At 44.3% G+C, this 24,964-nt stretch overlaps 1 protein-coding gene across 4 annotated transcripts in view; it reads right to left on the bottom strand.

Moving 5' to 3' along the window:
- LOC124721190 (WD repeat-containing protein 7) overlaps positions 1-24,964 on the bottom strand; it is a 375,749-nt gene that overhangs the window by 66,684 nt on the left and 284,101 nt on the right. For all 4 annotated transcript variants that reach the window (XM_047246033.1, XM_047246035.1, XM_047246034.1 and 1 more), the window contains 2 exons: positions 19,989-20,198; positions 18,109-18,295 (listed from right to left, as the gene is read on the bottom strand). In XM_047246033.1, coding sequence (XP_047101989.1) covers positions 18,109-18,295; positions 19,989-20,198 — 397 coding nt within the window. The remainder of the gene's footprint in view (positions 1-18,108; positions 18,296-19,988; positions 20,199-24,964) is intronic.

Below are 24,964 nucleotides of genomic sequence, written 5' to 3'. Positions count from 1 at the left end.
TATGTATGAGGCATACAACAGCAACCCCTGTCACGCCTTGGTTAAAAATCTAGTGGAGAACCAGAAAAAATTCTAGTCCTATTTAAAATTGCTAAGCGGGTCTAAGGCTTCCATCCAGTCATTCGCTGACAAGTATGGTTTAGCAGTAGAAGATAGCAAAAGAAAGGTTTAAGTTTTAAATTCCAAGTTCTATAAATCGTTCATGCAGGAGAATCATACAAATGTACCATCGTATGACCATTGCACAGAGTCCTGTATGGATGACACAGTAATAACCTTCCCTGGGGTACCAAAACAACAGAAATAGTTGAAAACAAGTAAGTCACCAGGTCTGGATGAGATCCTAATTCGGTTTTACACAGAGTACCTATGGCATTGGTCCCTTACTTTGCATTTATCACGACTCTCTCCAAGACCACAAAGTGCCAAGTGACTGGAAAAAAGCACAGGTAACTTTCGTATATAATAAAGGTAAAAGAATGGACCTGAAAATTACAGACCAATGTCTTTAATATTGGTTTGCTGCAAAATTCTAGAGCTTATTCTGAGTTCTAACATAGTAAATTTCCTGGAGACCCAACAGCTCATGTGCACAAATCAGCTTGCTCTTTTCTCACATGATATACTGAGAACTATGGATGAAGGGCAACAGGCATATTCCATATTTTTAGATTTCCGAAAAGCATTCAACATGGTATCACACTGCAGACTTAATGAAGGTACGTGGTACAGAACATGCTCCCTGGTTCAAAGACTTCTTAAGTAATAGAACCCAGTATTTTGTCCTCAAAGGCGAGTGTTCATAGGAGACAGGGGTGACATCAGGAGCGCCCCAGGGAAGTGTCATAGGACCGCTGCTATTTACTATATACATACATGATCTGGCAGACAGCATGGGCAGCAATCTGTGGTTGTTTGCTGTGCTGTGGTGTACAGGAAGGTGTTGAATATAAGTGACAGTAGGTTGATGCAAGATGACCTAGACAAAGTTTCTAGTTGGTGTGATGAATGACAGCTGGTTCTTACAATAGAGAAATGTAAGTTAATGCAGATGAGTAGGAAAAGCAAACCTGTAATGTTTGGATACAGCATTAGTAATGTCGTGCTTGACACAGTCACATCATTTAAATATTTAAGCGTAACATTGCAAAGCTATATGAAATAGAATTATCATGTGAGGATTGTGGTAGGAAAGGCAAATGGTCGACTTTAGTTTATTGGGAGAATTTTAGGAAAGTGTAGTTCATCCGTAAAGGATGATCGCATATTGAACACTAATGCGACCTATTCCTGAGTACTGCACGAGTGCTTGGGATCTGCAGTGCGTCAGATTGAAAGAAGACATTGAAGTAAATCCGGGGAGAGCTGCTAGATGTTACCAGTAGGTTTGGTCAGCATGCAAGTGTTACAGATATGCTTCGGGAGCTAAAGTGGCGATCCTTGGTTTGAAGAAGACATTCACTTCGAACAACACTTCTGAGAAATTTAAAGAACCAGTATTCGAAGCTGAATGCAGAGCAATCCTACTGCCACCAACATAACTTTGCATAGGGACCACGAAGGTAAGATACGAGAACTTATGGCTCATACAGAGGCATATAGACAGTTGTTTTTCCCTCACTCTATCTGTGAGTGGAACAGGAAAGGAAACCGCTAGTTGTAGCACAGGGTACCCTCCACCATGCACTGTATGGTGGCTTGCAGAGTATATTGTATGAATGTATATGTAGATGTGGATTCTTCATTTTCACCTTTAGGATTATTCTTACACTGTCCTTTTGGATTTGTGTACTGTTTTCACCATCTACTCCTCGGTCCTTACGGCCACTCAACATAGCTCAGAAACTGACTTGTGACACTCCCACACTTGGGTAGTGCATTACCAAACAATGAAAAGAAAGATAGCAACTAAAAGACAAACTTTTGCGTTTATTCATATCAGTTGAGAGTACAAATAAAATTATCTATCAAGCTCTACAGTTCATGCCTTTCTTATACTGGCACTTGTTTCTTCACCCAAGCAAGGCACTTTAACTACTGCTTCACAGTACTTCCATTCCTTAAAAAAATGGAGTGGAAATAGTATACCAAAGTTCAAAATAAGCAATAAGTCTACAATTACAATACTAAAAAGAGTAATCATTCTTCTTCATTAACCTACACTTTGAGTAAGAAAGAGGGGAATTTTCAGTCACCTATACAATGATATAAAATGTCTTACAAACCACAAGGTAAACCTTAAAAGTATATGTAAGTTGCTTCATCTTCACAACTACTTCTATTCCATCGTGTAAAACAATGACATGGTTAATGCTCTTATGAAATTATTTTAGCATCACTGTATAAGGCTGATACTTATCTCTGAATGATTGACATTTACCTACAAGTAAAACTGTAAACCCAGTCTCTCAACATCATTACACTAACATCAGTATGTTCATCTGTACACCCAGCTTTGTATCATGTATGACGAACTATGACTGCATTATAGACAGTTTACACTCTTCATCAGAAGCTTATGCACTCAGTCACTCCACAATGGAATGACCTAATGCCAATAACACACCAATCATTATACTGAGACCATTTGCATCACCATGATGTCTACCAGTTGGGTTACTTACAAATATCACATTCAGTTTCAGCATCCAGCACACTAATTGACTATATGGATCTTTTGATGCCAATAACCATTTCGATGCTGTGTGATCTATTACTACTTTAAAATTTTTACTATACAAATGGCAGAAGTAGTAAGACACACTACATATGAAGCTTAGCATCTCCTTCCCTGTGGTAGAATAGCTCCTCTCTACTTTGTTTAATTGTCGTGATGCACAGGCGATTGGATATTCCTTCCTCTCTAATTTTTGACTTAACACACAGCCCAGTGCACGATTACCATCATCACATTATGATATGAAATCTTTTTCGTACTTCAGAAATACCAGTATCAGGCTAGCTGTGAACAATTCCTTTCGCTTTCCAAATGTACCTTCACTTTCTGATATTCAACTGAATTTTACCCCCTTTTGTCAATGAGCGCGTGAGAGATCATACTATATCTGCAAATCCTGGGACAAATTTCCTATAGTTATTCATTAACCCTAACAAAGGACTGCGATCATCCCTATCTGAGCTGTTTGAAAACTCTGTGTGCCATTCACCAATCTAGGATCTTTTCGTATTCCCTCATGTCCTAAGTAATTTACTTCTTGCAGCACAAAGTGACACTTTTCAATACCAAGTGTTGTGTGTGCCATGCTTAATCTCACACCAGATATACTGCTTTGACTTTAATCCTGTCAACACTCAGTTCAACAAATGTTGAAATGTGCCCAGTGCACTATTTAATCCAAATGGCATATGCCGATACTGGTCGGGACTCCAAGGAACCATAAATGTCGATTTCAGCCGGTCCTCCACTGCTACTTCTAGCTGATGATAGCCATTCCTGTAAATCTACTGTGGAAAAATACCTACAATGTCCCATGTTGGTCAGGTTCTTTGTTATACAATAAAACTTGCTCAAAACAGAATCACATGGGGCTAAAATAATTTTCCTAGTTGGACTACACAAAACTCATGAGGTAACATAAATTTGTCAGGTATCATGTACAAAAGTATAAATTTGTAATTATGCATTAAATAATGCATAAACCTTCACTCCTGCACAGTAAATGTTCATTTACAGTATATTGTACAATAAAACATTAGACTACTACACTAATTAACAAATAATACAGCATTCATGTATTTTTACTCTAAATTTAAATATGTTTATTGTCGTATGTACTTACATATTGTTCCTGTGTTTATTTACTTTACATTTCACTTTTTTCACAACATATCAAGGAGGAAAATCTGTCTGAATTTCCGGTTCAAAACTCTTCCCCCCCCCCCCCCCCCCCTTCACACACACACACACACACACACACACACACACACACACACACACACACACACACACACACACACACAATTTTTTGCACTATACAAAAGTTCCAACAGCTTGGGAGAATTTGTGGGTGCTGCAAATTGCACATCATCATTTATGCACGTAATAGCTTCTTCACGCATATTATCATTTTGCTCCTCTTCTGCCTTTTGTTTCTTTGTAATCATCTTTTGTGTTGTAGATTTCTATTATATCTGTTGCTGAAGTAAAAGTGGAGCAAGTTGACAGAAAGTCACCACTTCAAATGTTTTGCATTTTACTTATTTTCACAATTGGTGCTGCATTTTCTTAAGCTTTGATGGCCAAGGAAGCCTCTTGTTCTTGACGTAATTCTCCTGAGGATCTTTCCTCTTTCAAATTATCCCTCCAACTGCCTATGCAAGCCTATATTACCTTCCCTTATTTGAGCTACCCGATGTAGTAAAGTTTTGAACCACTTTCTGAGTGATACCCACCTGTGTGTGTGTGTGTGTGTGTGTGTGTGTGTGTGTGTGTGTGTGTGTGTTTTTCACTCCCTGTAAAGCCTGTAGCTAACACAGCAGGAAAAAACACAATATGACAAACACATCATGACAAACACAGCATGACAAAAATGGGTTGAATATTAGCAATACTATAACACCTTCTATATTATTTACTCTTTATGCCTTGGGGGCAACCACACAATCCCTGGCATTATGACCTTATCTTCTACACTTAACACAAACTGTAGGTGATGCCTGAGACATGCCCTCTGTGCTCAGTAAGTTACATTGTTCATCCTGACTGGGGGCAAACTAACATGTACTCCTCTCACTCTAAACACCACCAAATCACTGTCTAAGCCTACAGGCCTATACTGCACTTGAAAATCAAACTTCCCATGCTCTGCCATTGCATAACACTCAAAGGGGGATCAGCCAGAGAGAAATAGTTTGTTTCCTCTCACTAAACTGTGCTGATGATGCCATATGCTGACCCAGCATATGGTATTGCTAGATGTTACTTCTTTTCACTACACTGTGCTGATGATTTTTTTTTTTTTTGTGGTTTTAGGGCGCACAACTACAATGGTCATTAGAGCCCAGACTAAGTTAGGAATGCACCGCGAGGCCCAAGGTTAAAACAGCAACTAAAAGGGACAATACTATAAAAGACAGACAGGCACAGGATTAAAAAAACCAGCATAATCAAATGTCCTTAGACAGGTTTGTCAAGTTGATAAAACGAAGAACGCGAGCAGCTGCTCCTGGGTCATCCGCTAAAATGGCATCCAGAGTACATGGCAGACCAAGATCAAGACGCAGTGCATTAAAATCTGGACAGGACGTTAAAATGTGGTGGACCGTCAGCAATTCCCCACATGGGCAGAACAGCGATGGCTGAACCGGCAGTGTCCAATGCGCAACCGGGCCAAAACGACCTCCTCCCACCGAGAAGGGCGGGAGGAGGACGTCCAAGCCGCGGGAAGAGGCTTCAAGGCCCGAAGCTTGTTGTCTGTAAGTGCAGCCCAATTGGCATGCCACAGCGATAAAATGCGCCGACAAATGACCCTGCTACAATCTGATGAAGGGACACAACAAGAAGCTGTCCGAGGCTGGAGGACCGCAGCCTTGGCCGCGGCATCTGCAGCTTCGTTCCCAGGGATACCGACATGGCCAGGGACCCACATAAAGCTAACTGGAGAACCGACGTCCACCAGTTGCTGAAGAGAGCGTTGGATCCGGTGCACGAAAGGGTGAACCGGATACGGATCACTGAGGCTCTGGATGGCGCTCAGGGAATCGGAGCAGATGACATAAGCAGAATGTCGGTGGCGGCAGATGTAAAGAACAGCCTGGTAGAGGGCAAAGAGCTCAGCTGTGAAGACCAAACAATGGCCATGGAGCCGGTATTTGAAACTTTGTGCCCCGACAATAAAAGTGCACCCGACCCCGTCATTGGTCTTTGAGCCATCTGTATAAATGAAGGTCATATTGATGAACTTTGAACGAAGTTCAACAAAACGGGAGTGGTAGACCGAACCGGGGGTAACCTCTTTTGGGAGCGAGCTGAGGTCAAGGTGAACGAGGACCTGAGCCTGGAGCCAAGGTTGCGTGTGGCTCTCGCCCACTCGAAAGGTTGCAGGGAGTGAAAAATTAAGGTGTTGAAGGAGGCGACGAAAGCGAACTCCATGGGGTAGCAGGGCAGAGACATACAACCCGTATTGACGGTCGAGAGAGTCGTCAAAAAAGGAACGATAAGACGGGTGGTCAGGCATTGACAGTAGCCGACAGGCATACCGACAAAGCAGTATATCGCGCTGGTAGGTGAGTGGCAATTCGCCAGCGTCAGCATGAAGACTCTCTACGGGACTAGTATAAAACGCTCCGATTGCAAGTCGTAAACCCTGATGTTGTATGGAGTTGAGGCGGCGTAAGATGGATGGCCGTGCAGAGGAGTATACGAAGCTCCCATAATCCAGCTTGGAGCGGACGATCGCCCGATATAGACGAAGCAGGACGGTTCGATCCGCTCCCCATGACATACCACTGAGAACACAGAGGACATTTAATGAACGGGTACAACGGGCAGCCAAATATGACACATGTGGAGACCACCTAAGTTTCCTGTCAAATGTAAGACCTAAAAATTTTGTTGTCTCCACGACTGGGAGAGCAACGGGACCGAGTCGTAAGGACGGTGGGAGAAACTCTTTGTAGCACCAGAAGTTAATACAGACCGTCTTCTCGGCAGAAAAACGGAAGCCATTGGCGACACTCCAGGAGTAAAGACGGTCAAGAGAACGCTGAAGACAGCGCTCCAGGACACGCGTACACTGCGCGCTGCAATAGATGGTAAAATCGTCCACGAAAAGGGAGCCTGATACATCAGCTGGGAGGCAATCCATTATTGGATTGATCGCGATGGCGAAGAGAGCGACGCTCAAAACTGAGCCCTGTGGCACCCCATTCTCCTGGCGAAAGGTGTCTGACAGGACAGAACCCACACGTACCCTGAACTGTTGATCCATTAAAAAAGAACGAATAAAAAGAGGGAGGCGACCGCGAAGGCCCCATGTATGCATGGTGCGGAGAATGCCCGCCCTCCAACAGGTGTCGTAAGCCTTCTCCAAATCAAAGAACACAGCTGCGGTCGGGCGCTTCCGCAAGAAGTTATTCATAATGAAGGTCGACAAGGTAACCAGATGGTCAACAGCAGAGCGGCGCCTACGAAATCCACATTGTACATTGGTAAGTAGGCGTCGAGACTCTAGCAGCGAAACCAATCGAGAGTTAACCATTCGCTCCATCACTTTACAGACACAGCTGGTAAGCGAGATGGGTCGATAACTGGAAGGCAAGTGCTTGTCCTTCCCCGGCTTAGGAATCGGGACAACAATAGACTCGCGCCAGCATGCGGGAACATGTCCCTCAATCCAGATGCGATTGTAAGTACGAAGAAGAAAACCTTTACCCGCAGGAGAAAGGTTCTTCAGCATCTGAATATGAATAGAATCAGGCCCTGGAGCGGAGGACCGTGATCGGCCAAGTGCGTTTTCGAGTTCCCGCATGGTGAATGGGGCATTATAACTTTCACGATTCGAGGAGCGGAAGTTAGGTGGCCTAGCCTCCTCTGCCTGTTTGCGGGGGAGGAAGGCAGGGTGGTAATGAGCGGAGCTCGAAACCTCGGTGAAAAAGCGGCCGAAGGCATTGGAGACATCATCAGGGGCCACAAGGACGTCATTCGCGACCGTCAAGCCAGAAACTGGTGAGTGGATCTTAGTGCCAGATAGCCGGCGCAGGCTACCCCAGACAACAGAAGAAGGAGTAAAACTGTTGAAGGTGCTTGTGAAAGCAGCCCAGGTGGCTTTCTTGCTTTCTTTAATAATACGACGACACTGAGCACGTAATCGTTTATAATTGATACAATTCGCCACTGTAGGGTGGCGTTTAAAGGTGCGTAAAGCACGTCGACGAGCACGTAAAGCGACTCTACATGCTGCAGTCCACCAGGGGACCGGTATGCGACGTGGAGAAGAAGTAGGGTGAGGGATGGAATATTCAGCAGCAGCGAGAATGACTTCCGTGAGGTGTGCGACCTGACGATCGCAGCTTGTGAAGGTTTGATCCTGAAAGGACGCCCTGGAAGAGAAGAGCCCCCAGTCTGCCTTGGAGATGGTCCAACTAGAGGAGCACGGAGAGGGGGTATGCTGCAGGAGATGGATAACACATGGGAAGTGGTCGCTCGAATATGTATCAGAAAGTGCATACCACTCAAACCGGCGTGCAAGTTGGGGAGTACATATAGAGAGGTCTAAATGGGAATAGGTGTGAGATGTGTCCGAAAGAAAAGTAGGGGCGCCAGTATTGAGGCAGACAAGATTGAGCTGGTTGAAAAGGTCTGCTAACAGGGAGCCCCTCGGGCAGGATGCTGGAGAGCCCCAAAGGGGATGGTGGGCATTGAAGTCTCCAGTTAACAAAAATGGTGCAGGTAGCTGAGCAATCAGTTGCATCATGTCTGCCCTGGTAACGGCAGATGACGATGGAGTGTAAACGGTACAAATGGAAAATGTAAAAGTGGGGAGAGTAATGCGGATGGCAACTGCCTGCAGGCCGGTGTGCAACGTGATGGGATCGTAGTAAATATCATCCTGGACCAGCAACATAACCCCTCCATGAGCCGGGATACCTACCACAGGGGGTAGGTCAAAACGCACAGAGGTGTAGTGTGCCAAGACAATTTGATCGCATGGGCGTAGCTTCGTTTCCTGGAGGGCTACGACGAGCGGACGGTGCAAGCGGAGCAGCAACTTCAAGTCCTCTCGGATGGAGCGAATGCTGCGAATATTCCAGTGTATAAGTGCCATCGTAAGAAGAAAGGAAGATGAAAGAAGGGGTCACCTCGAAGGCCGCTGAGGGCCTGGCTTCGAGCGAGCACTGCCGCCGCTATCAGTAGGCGGACAGTCATCATCCATTGGGGCTATAGGTTCATCGGCCATCTTGGGAAGATGGCCGGGAGGGGGGGAGCTTCCTCCGCCGGTGAACGGCCAGATGTTCGGCTACCAGCGGTGCGGCCAGGCGAAACGGATGACGGCCTGGGGCGGCAACCGCTGGGTGGCGCAGGAGAAGAAATGCGCCGTGGCGGAGAAGGAGAACTGTGCTTCCTATGAGCCTTCTTGGAAGGACGTTTGGTGGAAGTACTGGTCGAAGGCTGGGAGGTCGAGGTACGTAGGAAGTCTGCACGGGACGGTTCCTTCTTGAAGGCCCGTGCATCTGACTTCTGGGTCTTCGTCTTGGCAGAAGCTGATGAAGGTGCTTGTGTCTGAGGGGTGACGGCAGGGAGAGGACACGTCAACCGGGTGATCTTAGCACTGGCCGAACGGACGACCGTGGTGCTGAAGGTCAGATCGCATGTCTGGGTTGCCACCTCCCTGGTAGTCCGAGGAGAGGCGAGGACAGTCCTGTATTTCCCCGCTGGGAGCAGCGTGGGCTTCCTACGAGCCAATAGCTTGCGAGCAGCCGAGGTGGACACTTTCTCTTTGACCCGAATTTCTTGGATACAGCATTCTTCCTTATAGACAGGACAGTCGCGGGAGGATGCGGCATGGTCACCCTGACAGTTCACACAACGAGGAGACGGAGGTGGACAGTCACCCTCATGGGCATCCCTGCCACAAGTGACACATTTAGCCGCATTGGAACAATGCTGGCGAGTGTGATTGAAATGCTGACACTGGTAGCAGCGCGTAGGTGTCGGGACATAGGGGCGAACAGAAATAACCTCGTAGCCCGCCTTGATGCGCGATGGCAGCTTAACACTATCGAAGGTCAAGAAAAGTGTCCAGGTCGGTACAAGGTCATTGTTGACCTTTTTCATGACCCTATGGACAGCCGTCACGCCCTGCTCAGCGAGGAATGATTGAATCTCCTCGTCAGTCAATCCGTCGAGGGAGCTAGTATAGACCACACCACGAGACGAATTCAAAGTTCGGTGAGCCTCCACCCGCACAGGCAACGTGTACAGGAGTGTGGCCCGAAGCAGTTTTTGTGCCTGAAAGGCGCTCTCAGTTTCTAGTAATAAGGTACCGTTACGCAACCTGGTACAAGATTTGACAGATCCGGCTATGGCATCTACACCCTTGTGGATAACGAAAGGGTTGACAGAGGAAAAATCCTTTCCATCTTCAGATCGAGAAACGACGAGGAACTGTGGGGCAGGCGGTAGTACTTTTGTCACTGGTGGCTGGTCACGTTTCCGTTTTTGGGCAGAAGTTGAGACAGATGGAGTGAAATCCATTGCGGAGGAATCCCCCATGGTTGCCAGCGTCTCCGATGGCGCGCTCCTTCCTTGTGGGGACCCTCTCAGAGGGCACTCCCGCCTTAGGTGAATGTTTACACCTCAGGTCACACCTCCCGAGAAACAGACGGAGGGACCAATCGGCATGGTCAGAAGGTATCAGCTCAGGCAATCACCCCTCCGTGGGCCTGGCCTTTACCAGGGGGTATGTGCGTGCCTTACATGTCTACCCAGGGCGGGGAATTACGCGTTACCCCGTCACCGGCTACGCGTGCAAACGCGTGGGTCGGCCTTCAGGCACGCACAGGGAGGAAGGAAGAAGAGGAAAAGGAGAGAGAGAGGGAGAGAGAGGACAGACTGTCTCAAACGCCGAGGCGGAGACCAGAGAAGGCAAGGAGAAGAAGGTAATGAGAAGGCAAGGAGAAGAAGGCAATGAGAAGGCAAGGAGAAGAAGGCAACGAGAAGGCAAGGAGAAGAAGGCAATGAGAAGGCAAGGAGAAGAAGGCAATGAGAAGGCAAGGAGAAGAAGGCAATGAGAAGGCAAGGAGAAGAAGGCAATGAGAAGGCAAGGAGAAGAAGGCAACGAGAAGGCAAGGAGAAGAAGACAAGGGAAAGAGTAAGGAAGACAGTGAGGTGGAAAAGAGCAAAGAAAGGAACCAACCAAAGGAAGGAAGAAACAAGAAGTGAAAAAGCAAAATGACCGCAAATAGAGGTCGTGGAACCGTCCGTCTCCGGACGCAGGCGCTAACGACCCCCTTGAGGGGGTGGGACTCCTTTTAGTCGCCTCTTACGACAGGCAGGAATACCTCGGGCCTATTCTAATATCCGGACCCGCAGGGGGGACAGGAAGTGGTCGCTCGAATATGTATCAGAAAGTGCATACCACTCAAACCGGCGTGCAAGTTGGGGAGTACATATAGAGAGGTCTAAATGGGAATAGGAGTGAGTTGTGTCCGAAAGAAAAGTAGGGGCGCCAGTATTGAAGCAGACAAGATTGAGCTGGTTGAAAAGGTCTGCTAACGGGGAACCCCTCGGGCAGGATGCTGGAGAGCCCCAAAGAGGATGGTGGGCATTGAAATCTCCAGTTAACAAAAACTGTGCAGGTAGCTGAGCAATAATTTGCATCATGTCTGCCCTGGTAACGGCAGATGACGATGGAGTGTAAATGGTACAAATGGAAAATGTAAAAGTGGGGAGAGTAATTCGGACGGCAACTGCCTGTAGGCCGGTGTGTAATGTGATGGGATCGTAGTAAATATCATCCCGGACCAGCAACATAACCCCTCCATGAGCTGGAATACCTGCCACAGGTGGTAGGTCAAAACGCACAGAGGTGTGGTGTGCCAAGGCAATTTGATCGCATGGGCGTAGCTTCGTTTCCTGGAGGGCTATGACGAGTGGACGGTGCAAGCGGAGCAGCAACTTCAAGTCCTCTTGGTTGGAGCGAATGCTGCGAATATTCCAGTGAAGAAGTGCCATCATGAGAAGAAAAAGAAAAAGAAGATGCAAGAAGGGGTCACCTCGAAGGCCGCTGAGGGCCTGGCTTTGAGCGAGCACTGCCGCCGCTATCAGTAGGAGGACAGTCATCGTCGATTGGTTCTATAGGTTCATCGGCCATCTTGTTAAGATGGCCGTGAGGGGGAGCTTCCTCCGCCAGTGAACGGCAGATGTTCGGCTACCAGCGGTGCGGTCAGGTGAAACAGATGACGGCCTGGGGCGGCAACCGCTGGGTGGCGCAGGAGACGAAATGTGCCGTGGCGGAGAAGGAGAGCTGTGCTTCCTATGAGCCTTCTTGGAAGGTCATTTTGTGGAAGTACTGGTCGATGGCTGGGAGTTCGAGGTACGTAGGAAGTCTTGAAGGCCCGTGCATCTGAGTTCTAGGTCTTCGTCTTGGCAGAAGCTGATGAAGGTGCTTGTGTCTGAGGGGTGACGGGAGGAAGAGGAGACGTCGACCGGGCGATCTTAGCACTGACCGAACGGACAACCGTAGTGCTGAAGGTCAGATCGCATGTCTGCGTCGCCACCTCCCTGGTAGTCTGAGGAGAGGTGAGGACAGTACTGTATTTCCCCGCTGGGAGCAGCGTGGGCTTCCCACTAGCAAATAGCTTGCGAGCAGCCGAGGTGGACACTTTCTCTTTGACCCGAATTTCCTGTATACAGCGTTCTTCCTTGTAGATGGGACAGTCGCGGGAGGACGCTGCATGGTCACCCTGACAGTTCACACAACGAGGAGACGGAGGTGGACAGTCACCCTCATGGGCATCCCTGCCACAAGTGACACATTTAGCCGCATTGGAACAAGACTGGCGAGTGTGATTAAAACGCTAACACTGGTAGCAGCGCGTAGGTGTCGGGACATAGGGGTGAACAGAAATAATGTCGTAGCCCACTTTGATGCGCGACGGCAGCTGAACACTATCAAAGGTCAAGAAAAGTGTCCGGGTCGGTACAAGGTCATTGTTGACCATATTCATGACCCTATCGACAGCCGTCATGCTCTGCTCAGCGAGGAAAGACTGAATCTCCTCGTCAGCCAATCCGCCGAGTGATCTAGTATATACCACACCACGAGACGAATTCAAAGTGCGGTGAGCCTCCACCCGGACAGGGAACATGTACAGGAGTGTGGCCCGAAGCAGTTTTTGTGCCTGAAAGGCGCTCTCAGTTTCTAGTAACAAGGTACCGTTACGCAACCTGGTACAAGACTTGACAGATCCGGCTATGGCATCTACGCCCTTCTGGATAACAAAAGGGTTGACAGAGGAAAAATCCTTCACATCCTCAGATCGAGAAACTATGAGGAACTGTGGGGCAGGCGGTAGTACTTTTGTCACTGGTGGCTGGTCAAGTTTCCGTTTTTGTGCAGAAGTCGAGAGAGAAGAAGAAGAGATATCCATTGCGGAGGAATCCCCCATGATTGCCAGCGTCTCTAATGGTGCGCTCCTTCCTTGTGGGGACCCTCTCAGAGGGCACTCCCGCCTTAGATGAATGTTTACACTTCAGGTCACACCTCCCGAGAAACGGACGGAGGGACCAATGGGCATGGTCGGAAGGTGTCAGCTCAGGCAATCACCCCTCCCTGGACCTGGCCTTTACCAGGGGGTACGGGCGTGCCTTACTTGTCTACCCAGGGCGGGGAATTATGCGTTACCCCGTCACCGGCTACGCGTGCGAACGCGTGGGTCGGCCTTCACCTTCAGGCACTCACAGGGAGGAAGGAAGAAGAGGAAAAAGAAGGGAGAGAGGGAGAGAAAGGACAGACTGTCTCAAACGCCGAGGCGGAGACCAGAGAAGGCAAGGAGAAGAAGGCAAGGAGAAGAAGGCAAGGAGAAGGAGGCAAGGAGAAGGAGGCAAGGGAAAGAGTAAGTAAGACAGTGAGATGGAGAAGAACAAAGAAAGGAAAAAACCAAAGGAAGGAAGAAACCAGAAGAAGTGAAAAACCAAAATGACCGCAAATATAGGTCGTGGAACCGTCCGTCTCCGGACGCAGGCGCTAACTACCCCCTTGAGGGGGAGGGACTCCTTTTAGTCGCCTCTTACGACAGGCAGGAATACCTCGGGCCTATTCTAACCCCAGGACCTGCAGGGGGGACTGTGCTGATGATGCTGTATGCTGACCCAGGAGGTTGATAGATGTCACTTGCCACTTCCGACATCTTAAAATGTTAGAAAGTCATTCCAATACATTTGGATGAATGGTAGGTGTGAAGAACTAGTTCTTCTGTTGTCACACGTAGGCTCGCCACTCCAATAGTTGTGAATGAAGTGATTAGCCAGAAGCTCATGGTAGGTCAGGTGCGGGAAGCACTGAGGTACAGACTTCGAACCAAAGACGACTCTGAGACACCCAGAAGTTGGATATTTCAAATTTCAGGATGCCTCACCCAGATGGCACCACTTCATACCCTGACAGCACCAGATCTAGGTGCTACCCATAGACCAGTGACTAGTAGAGACAGCAATCAGGTGCAGGACCTGGCTAACCCACATTGGATTGGCAGTTGGTGTGGAGGCATCCTTAATGTAGACAGCAGTCAACAATAGATGCTGTATGCTGGACTGACTACTATTTATATTGGCTTGCCAAGGTCCCATTTTGACAAAGTGTCACTTGCAGTCATGGAGAGAAGCCCCGGCAACATGACATGACATAACATAACTTAGTCCTCCACTGTGCCAGGATGACGACTTGCATCATGTCACTGCAGCAGTACTGTGGACCAGATAGTGGAATTTTGAAGACAGCGTGCTGGCTTGCCCTGGTACAGGTTGCGTGACCTGCTAGGAAATGGTGTTTGTGCAACACTTCCTCCATCTCTGTCCCATGCATTTTCTGGACGTGGTTGTCTTCGTATGATGGTTTTTGATGTACTTATTCCATTTTGGCTTTGGCAGGCCTTACCTTCTTTTGTTTTATCATCATTTTCCTTAATGAAAAATCTGCATAATACCCTAACTGATACTTAGGTTTGCTACGGCGTGCATTTGAGGTACTTCCACATTTTGTTCCATCCACCTCTGACAGGTGTTGTTGGAACTATCTTAACATGAAGAAAATCCAGTGTGTAGTGGATTATTCAGTGACATTGCATGCAATGAGGATACAATCACTCCACTTCAAATGATCTCAAACCATCTCCCAACATGTCATCAGCTGTTTTTACAACATTAAATTAAAACTGAAACAGCTGCAGCTCTCTCTCTTGCATTTTATTCATTTAAGCAACCAGTTTCGGAGTTCCATTACTCCACCTTCAGGCCTCTTGATGAATGTAAATTGGGAGGAATCCAATCTTACGTGCAGTCAAAACAGGAGGCAATATTAAATAACTTGTGCTTGCAGATCTCTGGTTTCCTTAACTGATGATGACTGTTTATAAACAAAGGGATAGTGTCGTGTAAACCAGAGACTATGGACACTGTTATTTAATACTGGCTCTGATTATGACTGCACATGAGAATGAATTCCACCCAATTTATGTTAGTTAAGGGGCCTGAAGATGGCATAATGGAACACCAAAACTGATTGCATAAATAAATTAAATGCAAACTGCCAGTTGTAGGTGATTTCATTTCATACCGAACAACCGAAGTACTTGTATCCATCTGTTACAAGGATGGGCATGCAAAGGTTTTTGCAACAGGTTGCAAATCATTCTTGTTTTGTAATCTGAGCTTGAGACAGGCATAGGTTGTTATACTACAGGTCATTTTTTATAGTATGAATTGTTATTGCCTGAAGTATTAAAGATAATGGATTCTTGCACCCTTGGTGTAAGTGGAATATTCATGGCAGTAATGAACTATTGGACTAACTTAACATTTTGGTATGAGTCATGGGACTCATTGCTGACAGATGACTAATTTATCCGATATTTTGGAAGATTTTTTTTTTAATTTTCTTGATTGCATAGTGAGCTGGGAGTTGGTTTCTTTTGTTTTGTTTCACTGTATACCTGATATAATGTTTGTTTTGTTGCATCTGGTGTAGGGGTAGTACAGTGGGTATTTTCTGGTGGAATGATTGTGGTCACAGCGGTGGCAACAACATTTTTATCTTGAAAGCACCATATGCAGAGGAATGAGATTTTTTTTTTATGATGTTGGTGGAGAAATGAATTAAATGGGGGAAAGCTCATTGTACATAATTGTGGGTAGATTTAGGAAGGGCATTTCGTAACCGACTATCTTTGACAGAACACCAGCACACTGAATGGTTTTTGTGTAATACTGATACAGAGTGATCCAGACTGCCAATGGGATGTGTGAAATAGAACTGGTCTTAGGAGGGAATGAAGCAAAAGAATGCTCATGGCACATCCTTGCACCACATCTGATTTCCAAAAAGCTAGTCCACACAGGGTGTAATACTATGAGTAAGGGTTATCTAACGGTACAGAACATTTGGAGCTGCAGGATAGGGGTATACTGATAAACGGTATGATTAGTGACATTTTGGGGACAACTTTTTGGCTTCCGACAACCACAATACGCACTGCGGTTCTCAACCGGACATATCTGCTACTGTACCTGCTCAGCAAACTTTAGAAAATACGACCTACTCAGAACCTGACCTTCCTAAAAAATAGCTTGGATCCCAATGCACTCACTTCTCTGGACAAGTTTATAGCAGCGTAAGAGGGTGTAAAAGTGTACAGCAAATATTTCAACACATACAACCGTATTGCAGCAGATACCAGCACAAACCACACTGTTAGGTATATGAACTTCAAGCATCATCTTGCTTCTGGTTCTAGTTTTTGTAGCCTGTACCAATCTATGGTGGAAATCATAACTCTCCTGAATTCTCCATCACCATATACCAACTGAGTGGGTCACACTTAGAGAGTAAATAGTCATCAAGCACACCATCCACTGGACATTGTGAACTGGACTGGATTAGTGTAAACGTATTTGGAATGAGAAGTGTACATAAATGTAAAAAGGAAAAATATAAAATGTAATGTTTAATTTATTTGCAGAATTAATATCAGTCTGTGATTCAGTGGAACCGATATTCTGAAGGGAGGAGGATAGTTGTAACAGCACCTTTCCCTAGCAGAGCTCGTAAACTGTAGCCAGGCGAGCCAGCATGCTGCCTGCAAAATTCTGCTGGCAGGTCCACAATATCGCTGTTATGGTGCAAGTCACCAGCTTGGCACAGTGGAGACCTGGGTTACCTCACACCATGCTGGGTGGGCCTCTCTAAGTGACTCGAACTGATGCCCAGTCCATATAAGATCAGTGCGAGCCAGTATAAATGATGGCCAATGAAGCCTACAGTATCTACTGCCGACCACTAGCTATGCTGAGAACACCTACAGCAGATTGTTGACCTAATGTGAGTCATGCAGTTTCATCTACAACTGTTTGCTGCTTCCACTAGCTGTTGGTCTATGGTGTGCGCCTTGCACTGATGCCGCTGGGCTACAAGCTGGCACAATCTGGCTAGGGCTCCTGCAGGCTGAAATAAACAGACTCCTGGGCTTCTCCAGGGGTCTTTGGTTTGCAGTCGATGCCTGGATGCCTCCTGCACCTGACCTCCTACAAGCTATTGGCTGGTCACCAAATTCACATCTAATGGTGTGGCTAGCCTATGCACATGTCTGCTGTTATTTGCCTGACATCTGCAAGCCTGTTGTAGCTACGTGCTTGTTGAGGTGCTGATGCTGTGCTTTTATTGTTGCTGCCTTTCCGGCCTGAAGTCCTCGTGCCAGCTGCCGTCACATGCTGTCATGTTTTGCTGGTGCAAGTTCTGCCACCTGAGGTCACTGCATGCCATCAAGACACCATATACAAGGCTGTATGAATTCTGATGACTAAAATATGTTGTTCATACCATTCTGTGTATAACTTCATGATGGCTGAGGAACTGTTTCTTTGCACCTACAGGCCAACCGGACATCTTGAGATGACTTAAGGACAATTTATGGTGTCAATAACACTTGGGCGATCTTGGCACCATACTACAAGTGATTAGAAGAGATCTTTTCCCAGCAGTGGTACCTTAATGGATGACAATAATGACAGCACTGGTCACAGACACCATTATTAACAGAATCACATATTAATTTCTTTGCTACATTGTTACTTACTGTTATAATTAATGTTAGTGGTTCTTCACCACATGGACAACAATTTTGTACATTTAAAACAGTTTCTTATTTCAAACATAAACCGCCGGGCTTAAACTATTGCTCCACATTTTATTTCTGGTGTGATCTGTATTCTATGTTTTGGTAGTTCTCATTACATTCAACACACAATTTTTTAATTTGTTCTTGAGTTATGAAAATTGGTGCAAAATGTGTGATACACGGTGGATAAAAACAATCTCAGGTGCCTAGTGGAATGTGAACAATACAGGAACAGAATTAACTTTTTAAAATTACCTTGGCACAAGCTTATCAGCATCACAGCAAAGTTCAAGCAGACCAAGAAGCACCTTAGATACATCAAGATAAGGTTCCCACACAGTGAAACCACGTCCTATCAAATCAATTGCTGCACGTCTCAAGGGTGTGTGAGCCGGAATACGTGGAGAAGGTGGTGCTAATAGTAGCTGTGTAAGAGCTATACCTATAACAAAAAAGACTCATAAGGCAAAAATACTGTTCATGGCTCTTCCATATTTTATGTTTTATTATAATTAACAATTCACTTATAATTTCATTGGAGTTATGAGATGAACAGATTGCCATTGAATATTTACAAATGCCTAGTGATGCTCAACAACTGCAAGAACAACCATATTTCATTTATGCTGAACATGTAACAATCACTACTTAGATCTCGAAACTGAAGTGCTTCAAGCAGTGTATATCTACAGGGTGTTGCAGCACAGCAGTGACAAATTTTCAGGAGAGAGAGCACACCTAGATACTGGAGAACCACATAGCAACACATTGTCGGAAACACTTTTTTGGTGCTGTAGTGATTACACAAAACACAAGAAAGGAAGGACACGAACAGGAATATATAAGAATGAAACCAGACAATGATCATCATCAAAGAAGGTGTTCAGAATTATGAGTCCTGACCACGATATAGGCCTCACATTTCCAGTGCAAGGTAGATCTGATGTTCTGGAAAATCCAGGTGTGTCCTGAACTACCCCAGCAGCTGCCGTGATGCATGCAACAAGTCCCTCAGCAGTTTTAATGGGAGTTTCATACACCAGAGGAGTACAAAAGGCAAAAGTGAGGTCTGGCAATCTCCATGCACTGGAGATGTGAGACCTGCATCACAGTCCGGGCTTGTACTTTCGAATACCTTCTTTGATGATAACAATTACCCATTTTTGATCTTATTTCTTGGTTTCTGCTGTACTACGCATAATACACATGTTTTCTCAGCCTATCTGTGACCTTTCTTTCTTCCTTTCTTTTTGTGTGTTTCATGTCACAACAGGGACGAGTTTCCAACTGTGCATTGCTCTGTGATTTTACATCGTCTAGGTGTGCTGTATCTTTCCTGAAAGTTTGTAATTGCTGTGTATAAACACCCAGAATATGAAAGTAAAACATTTACCTATCATTTCAGTCTGACATCTTGTCGAGGGAGAAGTATGTGACTGATATAACATTTTAACAGTTTTATTGTTAGATTTATTTATTTTTATCTGTTCACTTCTTTCGGGTATCAACCAACACTAGTCATCTGTAGATCCAATAATAAACTTGCTGTAAAATCTTGTCTAACCGTAATTCACGTGTTGGCACTATCAGTCACTGGTTGTGACAAACATATGGCTTGGGGGTGCATAAGATGTTACCCCAAGCTGTTTCTTGCAGTAGCAAACAGATAAAAGTAAGAGTGTCCAGGAATAAAATTGTTTGAACATGAAAGAATATTTACTACCAATTTCTCTTATAGCTACTACAAATCAACACTGCATTAATGCTGTGGAAACAAGTTGTAAGCTCAGCAGGAAATTTTCAAAGTTCCAAAGAAGATATAGAGAAACCTGCAAATGATCTGATGACTTTCTGTAAAAGCCAACCAAGTCAAACAACAAGCATCCTCTGGCTCATTTCATTGTTGAAAAAACATGAGAACATGGCATGTAACTCAAGAAACATTATCTGTTAGCAGTAACTACTGCATCGTGAAAATAAATTGCACACTTATAAGAGACAAAGAAAATCTTAAAAAGAAAAAACAATTCAGCTGAGTATGAATACACAGAAAACTAACAGCAGTTTGTATATTTATCATACTATAATATAGTTTATGAGACTCACTGGCTAACAGTATTATAAAAATGACTTACTTGTCAGCATTGCGAGGTTGTTGTTTCCAATACCAAAGCCTTCAACAACGGAAGTTTTACGACGCTGATCGTCACCAGCCCGTCGTCGTCCAGATGCTTCACCTCCAACATCTTGCCCAAATTCGGCACCAATTACACCCAGCAAAACAACTGCTGTTGTCTGCTTCCGTTTCAATTCTGATATGCTTGAAGGCTTGCGCACACAATACTCTGAAAGGAGACACACACATACGTACAGTTCAGGATATGGGTTATAGTATTTTATTTAATAGAATCCATATTTTAACAATTAACATGAGTTACAAAAACCTTCATCACACACACACACACACACACACACACACACACACACACACACACACAGAGAGAGAGAGAGAGAGAGAGAGAGAGAGAGAGAGAGAGAGAGAGAGAGAGAGTCAGCACATGCACACGTGTGTGCACTCACCTGTGTGCATGTTTGTAGTCACTAGCAATGAGATATGAGTGGATATTATAAAATTAGTTTTTGCGCTTACAGCTAGCTTGTTTATGAGTACCTATATACAGCAGATATTTTTACACAATGTAAAAACCCCTGTGAAACTAGACCTTAATGAATTATATGCCTGCATATATAAACTTGTTAACTTTAGAATACGTTTATTGTTGTATTAATTTGTCATCTTTATCACAATGCCCTAAATGGTTAGAGGATGACTAAACAACTAATATTATGAAATGTAAACACAATTCTCAAAATAACATACAGGAGTCAAATCCAGGTAAGTAACAGAAGGGGGAGCATACTAGTTGAAACCTCAACCAAGCCATTTATACCAGTGGATATCCTGTGGACAGCAACAAAAGGTCACTAGCTCAAGTTGTGACAGATTCTGCAACTTACACATTCCAACAGCTCTTTAGAGAAATTCATTAACCAAACGAACAGTGGTCAATAGTGGACAACATTTCTTTGCAGCCACGGGTTCAACAAAAGCAAGCAGAAGCTATATGAGCAAATGTCCATAATGTCACTATGTCTCATATGTGCTCATTAGCAAACTTTACATAGAGCAACGAGCATGCCACTTGGAGAGTAGATGACCATGTAGCATTGTTCAAAATGTACACTGGTGCCAGCAGCAGTGTAGGGCCTGTTTGTATGTGTACAATTTTGATCAATGGTTCCTATGTAGGAATACATGAGTGGTCTACCGAATTGCAATCCTCTTGTGGACTAAGTGCATTAGCAATATTGCCCTTTTCTCAAATGTGCAATAAGTTTGCGAGCAAAAAGGTATATTCATTCTCATGGTATGCACGTGTATTGCCTAACATTTTGAGGGAAGCAGTTTTTTATACCACAATAATTGTCTATTATGAGTATTTGTTTGATAAAAACTGTGACTTATCACATTATTTAGCATTAGAATGCTTTTATAGTTCACAATTTCAGACCCACAAAAACAACCTGAGACATAAATATGAGATGATCTCTCACCACAACACGGATGAATAACAAAATGGGTACAATGACTGGGTACAGAATTTGCTGATTTCTAGTGATGAAACACCTGTCGTACCTGCAGTCTTTCAACAACAAATTAGAGCTGGAAAAGGTTTTTGTACGATGAGGCAGAGAGTACATTGTTGTTTCACAAGCATATTATGGATATACAATGCAAGTTATGTTTATAGATGCAAAGCATGGATTATCAATGGCACACTACTTCCGCTGAAAACAATTTTTGACAACTCAAATCAATAAAATAAACTTACACAATATGAACTAAAGCACTGTTTTAATACACAATAACGAAATAAACTATTATTATATCACTCTGTTGGCATGGACAGGTGTTACTGAAACACTAATGACCCATTCGAAGCATTAAACAGTGCAGCTGCATCAGATCCCAACCAACCACTTATTCCATTATTAATTATCTTGTAGAAAACTTCCTCATTATTGGATTGTGCTGCTAGCTTGTAATCTTTTCTTGCAGGGATCATATATTTTTTCCTCGCGTAGTTCGCTTTGTATTTTATATTACTGCTGCTGACTTGGACATATGACAACACAATTTATCACTGTGTTAGCTGAAGCAATAATGAAGGAATAGGAATGAATTTGCAATTGTGAAACAACAATGGAATGACGCAAAATCATTTATTAGTGTTTGGTGCACTCTTTACACAGGTGTGTGTGTGCATGTCTGTGGCCTTAAGATTCAGAGACTAAACATAATAACTGTCATAGATAGCAGTCCAAACAGAACTCTATAGATTAAATAGTTATCTTTTAATGTGTTACAGTAGACAGCGTATATGACATCGACTCCAGTGCCATGCACCTACCAACCATCCAAGTTGACTACTGTGTGTGTGTGTGTGTGTGTGTGTGTGTGTGTGTGTGTGTGTGTTAATAAATGTTTGTTACATATTTCATACTATGTTACCCATATTAATTATTTTAGACATTCTGCACTGTGATCACATATGCAGCAAAGTGTGCAAGCCAGTTACCTCGTACAGCAATGAGTATTCTGTGGTAGGAGGTTTGCTTCCTGCTATCTTTAACACTGGAAGTTTGACTTGTTTTAGTGAATACAACAGTAATAATTACAAGAAAGGCATTTTTCACTGTGGTGCAATCTTTCCACAAAAATTCAGTCACTACACTTTCTCTTCCAAATGCAAAAATATTTTGCTGAGTTCCACCAACACAATGAGAAAGGACCAGTGTGATAAAACAAGAGAAATAAGATATTGCACATAAATATTTAATTGTTCATTCCCCCCCCCCTCCCCCTCCGCCACACATGCTATTGGAGAGTGGAACAGGCGAGATGTAGATTGGGAAGTGTTTCTACGAACCCTCTGCCACGCAGTTAAGTGTGAATTGCAGAGTAGTGATGTAGATGGTTTTCATGATTTTAAAACTTACGATTATTTGTTTGTTGTGTAGTTATCCAAATATGTGTTGATTAATGGATAGTGAGAGGAAAATGTAAGGTTTTTGTGTTATGAGGAATGATGTGGGGGTGGGTAGTGGGGTACTATTTGTGTGTATCATGTAGATATAAAACCCATTGCTGCCATGTTAACAGTTATGAGAGTGTTATATTTTATTACTGGGATAGTTCTGGTTATGTTATTGGATACACTGTGTTTATTTGTGAATGCTTTTGTTAAATTGAAATAGATTTCTTTGTGGTCAGAATATGAACTGCATAAATAATAAAAATAAAGCTATGCTGAAAGCAGTGCCTCACAATTTTTTATTCTGTTCTCAATATCAGTTGAAGTATTACATGTCATCCACCTTACTCGGCCAACTTTCCTGCTTGATTGTATTGACATCAGTTATGTGCAAAAATGGGATTTTTTTGTGTTCATAATGAAGGAAATGGTGACGCTAACCTTAATGTGTGTGACAGAGCTTGGAGTGGACAAGTGCATATGGCAACCAATGAGACATATTGGAATTGGGTTGATGAACTTACAGGAGCAATAGCAAGGGCGGCATATCACGAGATGATGATGATGATGATGATGATGGGTTTGTGGGGCGCTCAACTGTGTGGTTATCAGCATCCGTACAAATTCCCAACCTTTGCTCAGTCCATACTTGCCACTTTCACGAATGATGATGAAATGATAAGGACAACACAAACACCCAGTCATCTCGAGGCAGGTGAAAATCCCTGACCCCGCCAGGAATTGAACCCAGGACCCCACGTTCGGAAAGTGAGAATGCGACAGCGAGACCACAAGCTGCGGACGTATCATGAGAGTGTGAACACGCCATCATTACAGAAGTGCAGTACAGAGAAAATAGTGCATGGTGGGTGCCTCGAATGTTCACTCCTGACATGACAAAGAGGAGATTGGACACATTTCGGCAACTTCTTGTGTGTTTTGAGTATGGGATTGCCAGGTTCCTAAACAACATTGTAGCAGGTGATGAAAGCTGGGTTCACCATATTGAGCCTAAAACAAGAGAGCATCAGTGGAGTTTCACCAAAAAGGATCACCACCATCAAAAATGTCAAAGACCATGCCATCAGCAGGCTATGTCAAGCTCATAGTGTTCTGGGATGTTCAAGGTGTGCTACAACCATAAACTCTGCAAGGTACTGTGAGACCTTCAGAAAACTGAAAGCATAAATTTGAGAGTTCATCCACACAATGAGCACTCTCTCCTTCAGCGTGACAATGCCAGACCACACACAAGTTCTGTGACATCTGTAACAATCAGATGCCTTGGGTTTACTGTCATCGATCATTCTCACCTTCAAGCAGTTCACTTTCATAGTGACGAGGCAGTGTAAGCAGAGGTGAGGTTGTGGCTCCGTTAAGAAAGTCAAACATTTTACATTGACAGAATCAACAAAACTGGTCTCTTGTTGGGAGAAATGTGTTCGTCATCAGAGTGATTATGTTGAGAAATAAATATGTAGACATGGAGATTAAAGAAGCAGAATGTGAGTAAAGTTTGTTTTATTTAAAAAGAATGATGAATATGATGGTTCAGGATACCCACAACTGTAGTAATTAATTGGAAACAAATTACTGTATAATGACTTTCAGTCAGTCATGTGGCACCTCCCATGGTGTTAGGCTCATAACCACTTGGAAATGGTTGTGGTTGAACTGGTGGTGTCATTAGAAAAGAAAATTCCAACTCGTGCTGTGCTCAATTTCCAATTTCTCCACAGTTTCTTTTCTCCCAGGTGAGCTAGTTCAACAATGTATACACCAGGTTGAAGTTGAATTACAATCTTTGAACAGCAAGGTGAAGAGAGAATGAAATGCAGCATATAAGACTGTCGTCACATGAATGTGAGCATTGCTACTGTATAACTAGCTTAAGTAGTGGGCGATTATGTATCTATATCAGAGCTGGCACACTCTTTAAAGACAGAAGAAGATCTGACCACTATTAGTGTAAATAAACATTTTGAATTGGCAGCCAGTGAGCTAACAAAGCTAGA

Source organism: Schistocerca piceifrons, chromosome X (assembly GCF_021461385.2).
Source record: "Schistocerca piceifrons isolate TAMUIC-IGC-003096 chromosome X, iqSchPice1.1, whole genome shotgun sequence".
Taxonomy (NCBI): Eukaryota; Metazoa; Arthropoda; class Insecta; order Orthoptera; family Acrididae; genus Schistocerca; species Schistocerca piceifrons.
Note: the sequence above shows the minus strand (reverse complement) of the source record. Positions and strands in the feature narration are given on the sequence as shown.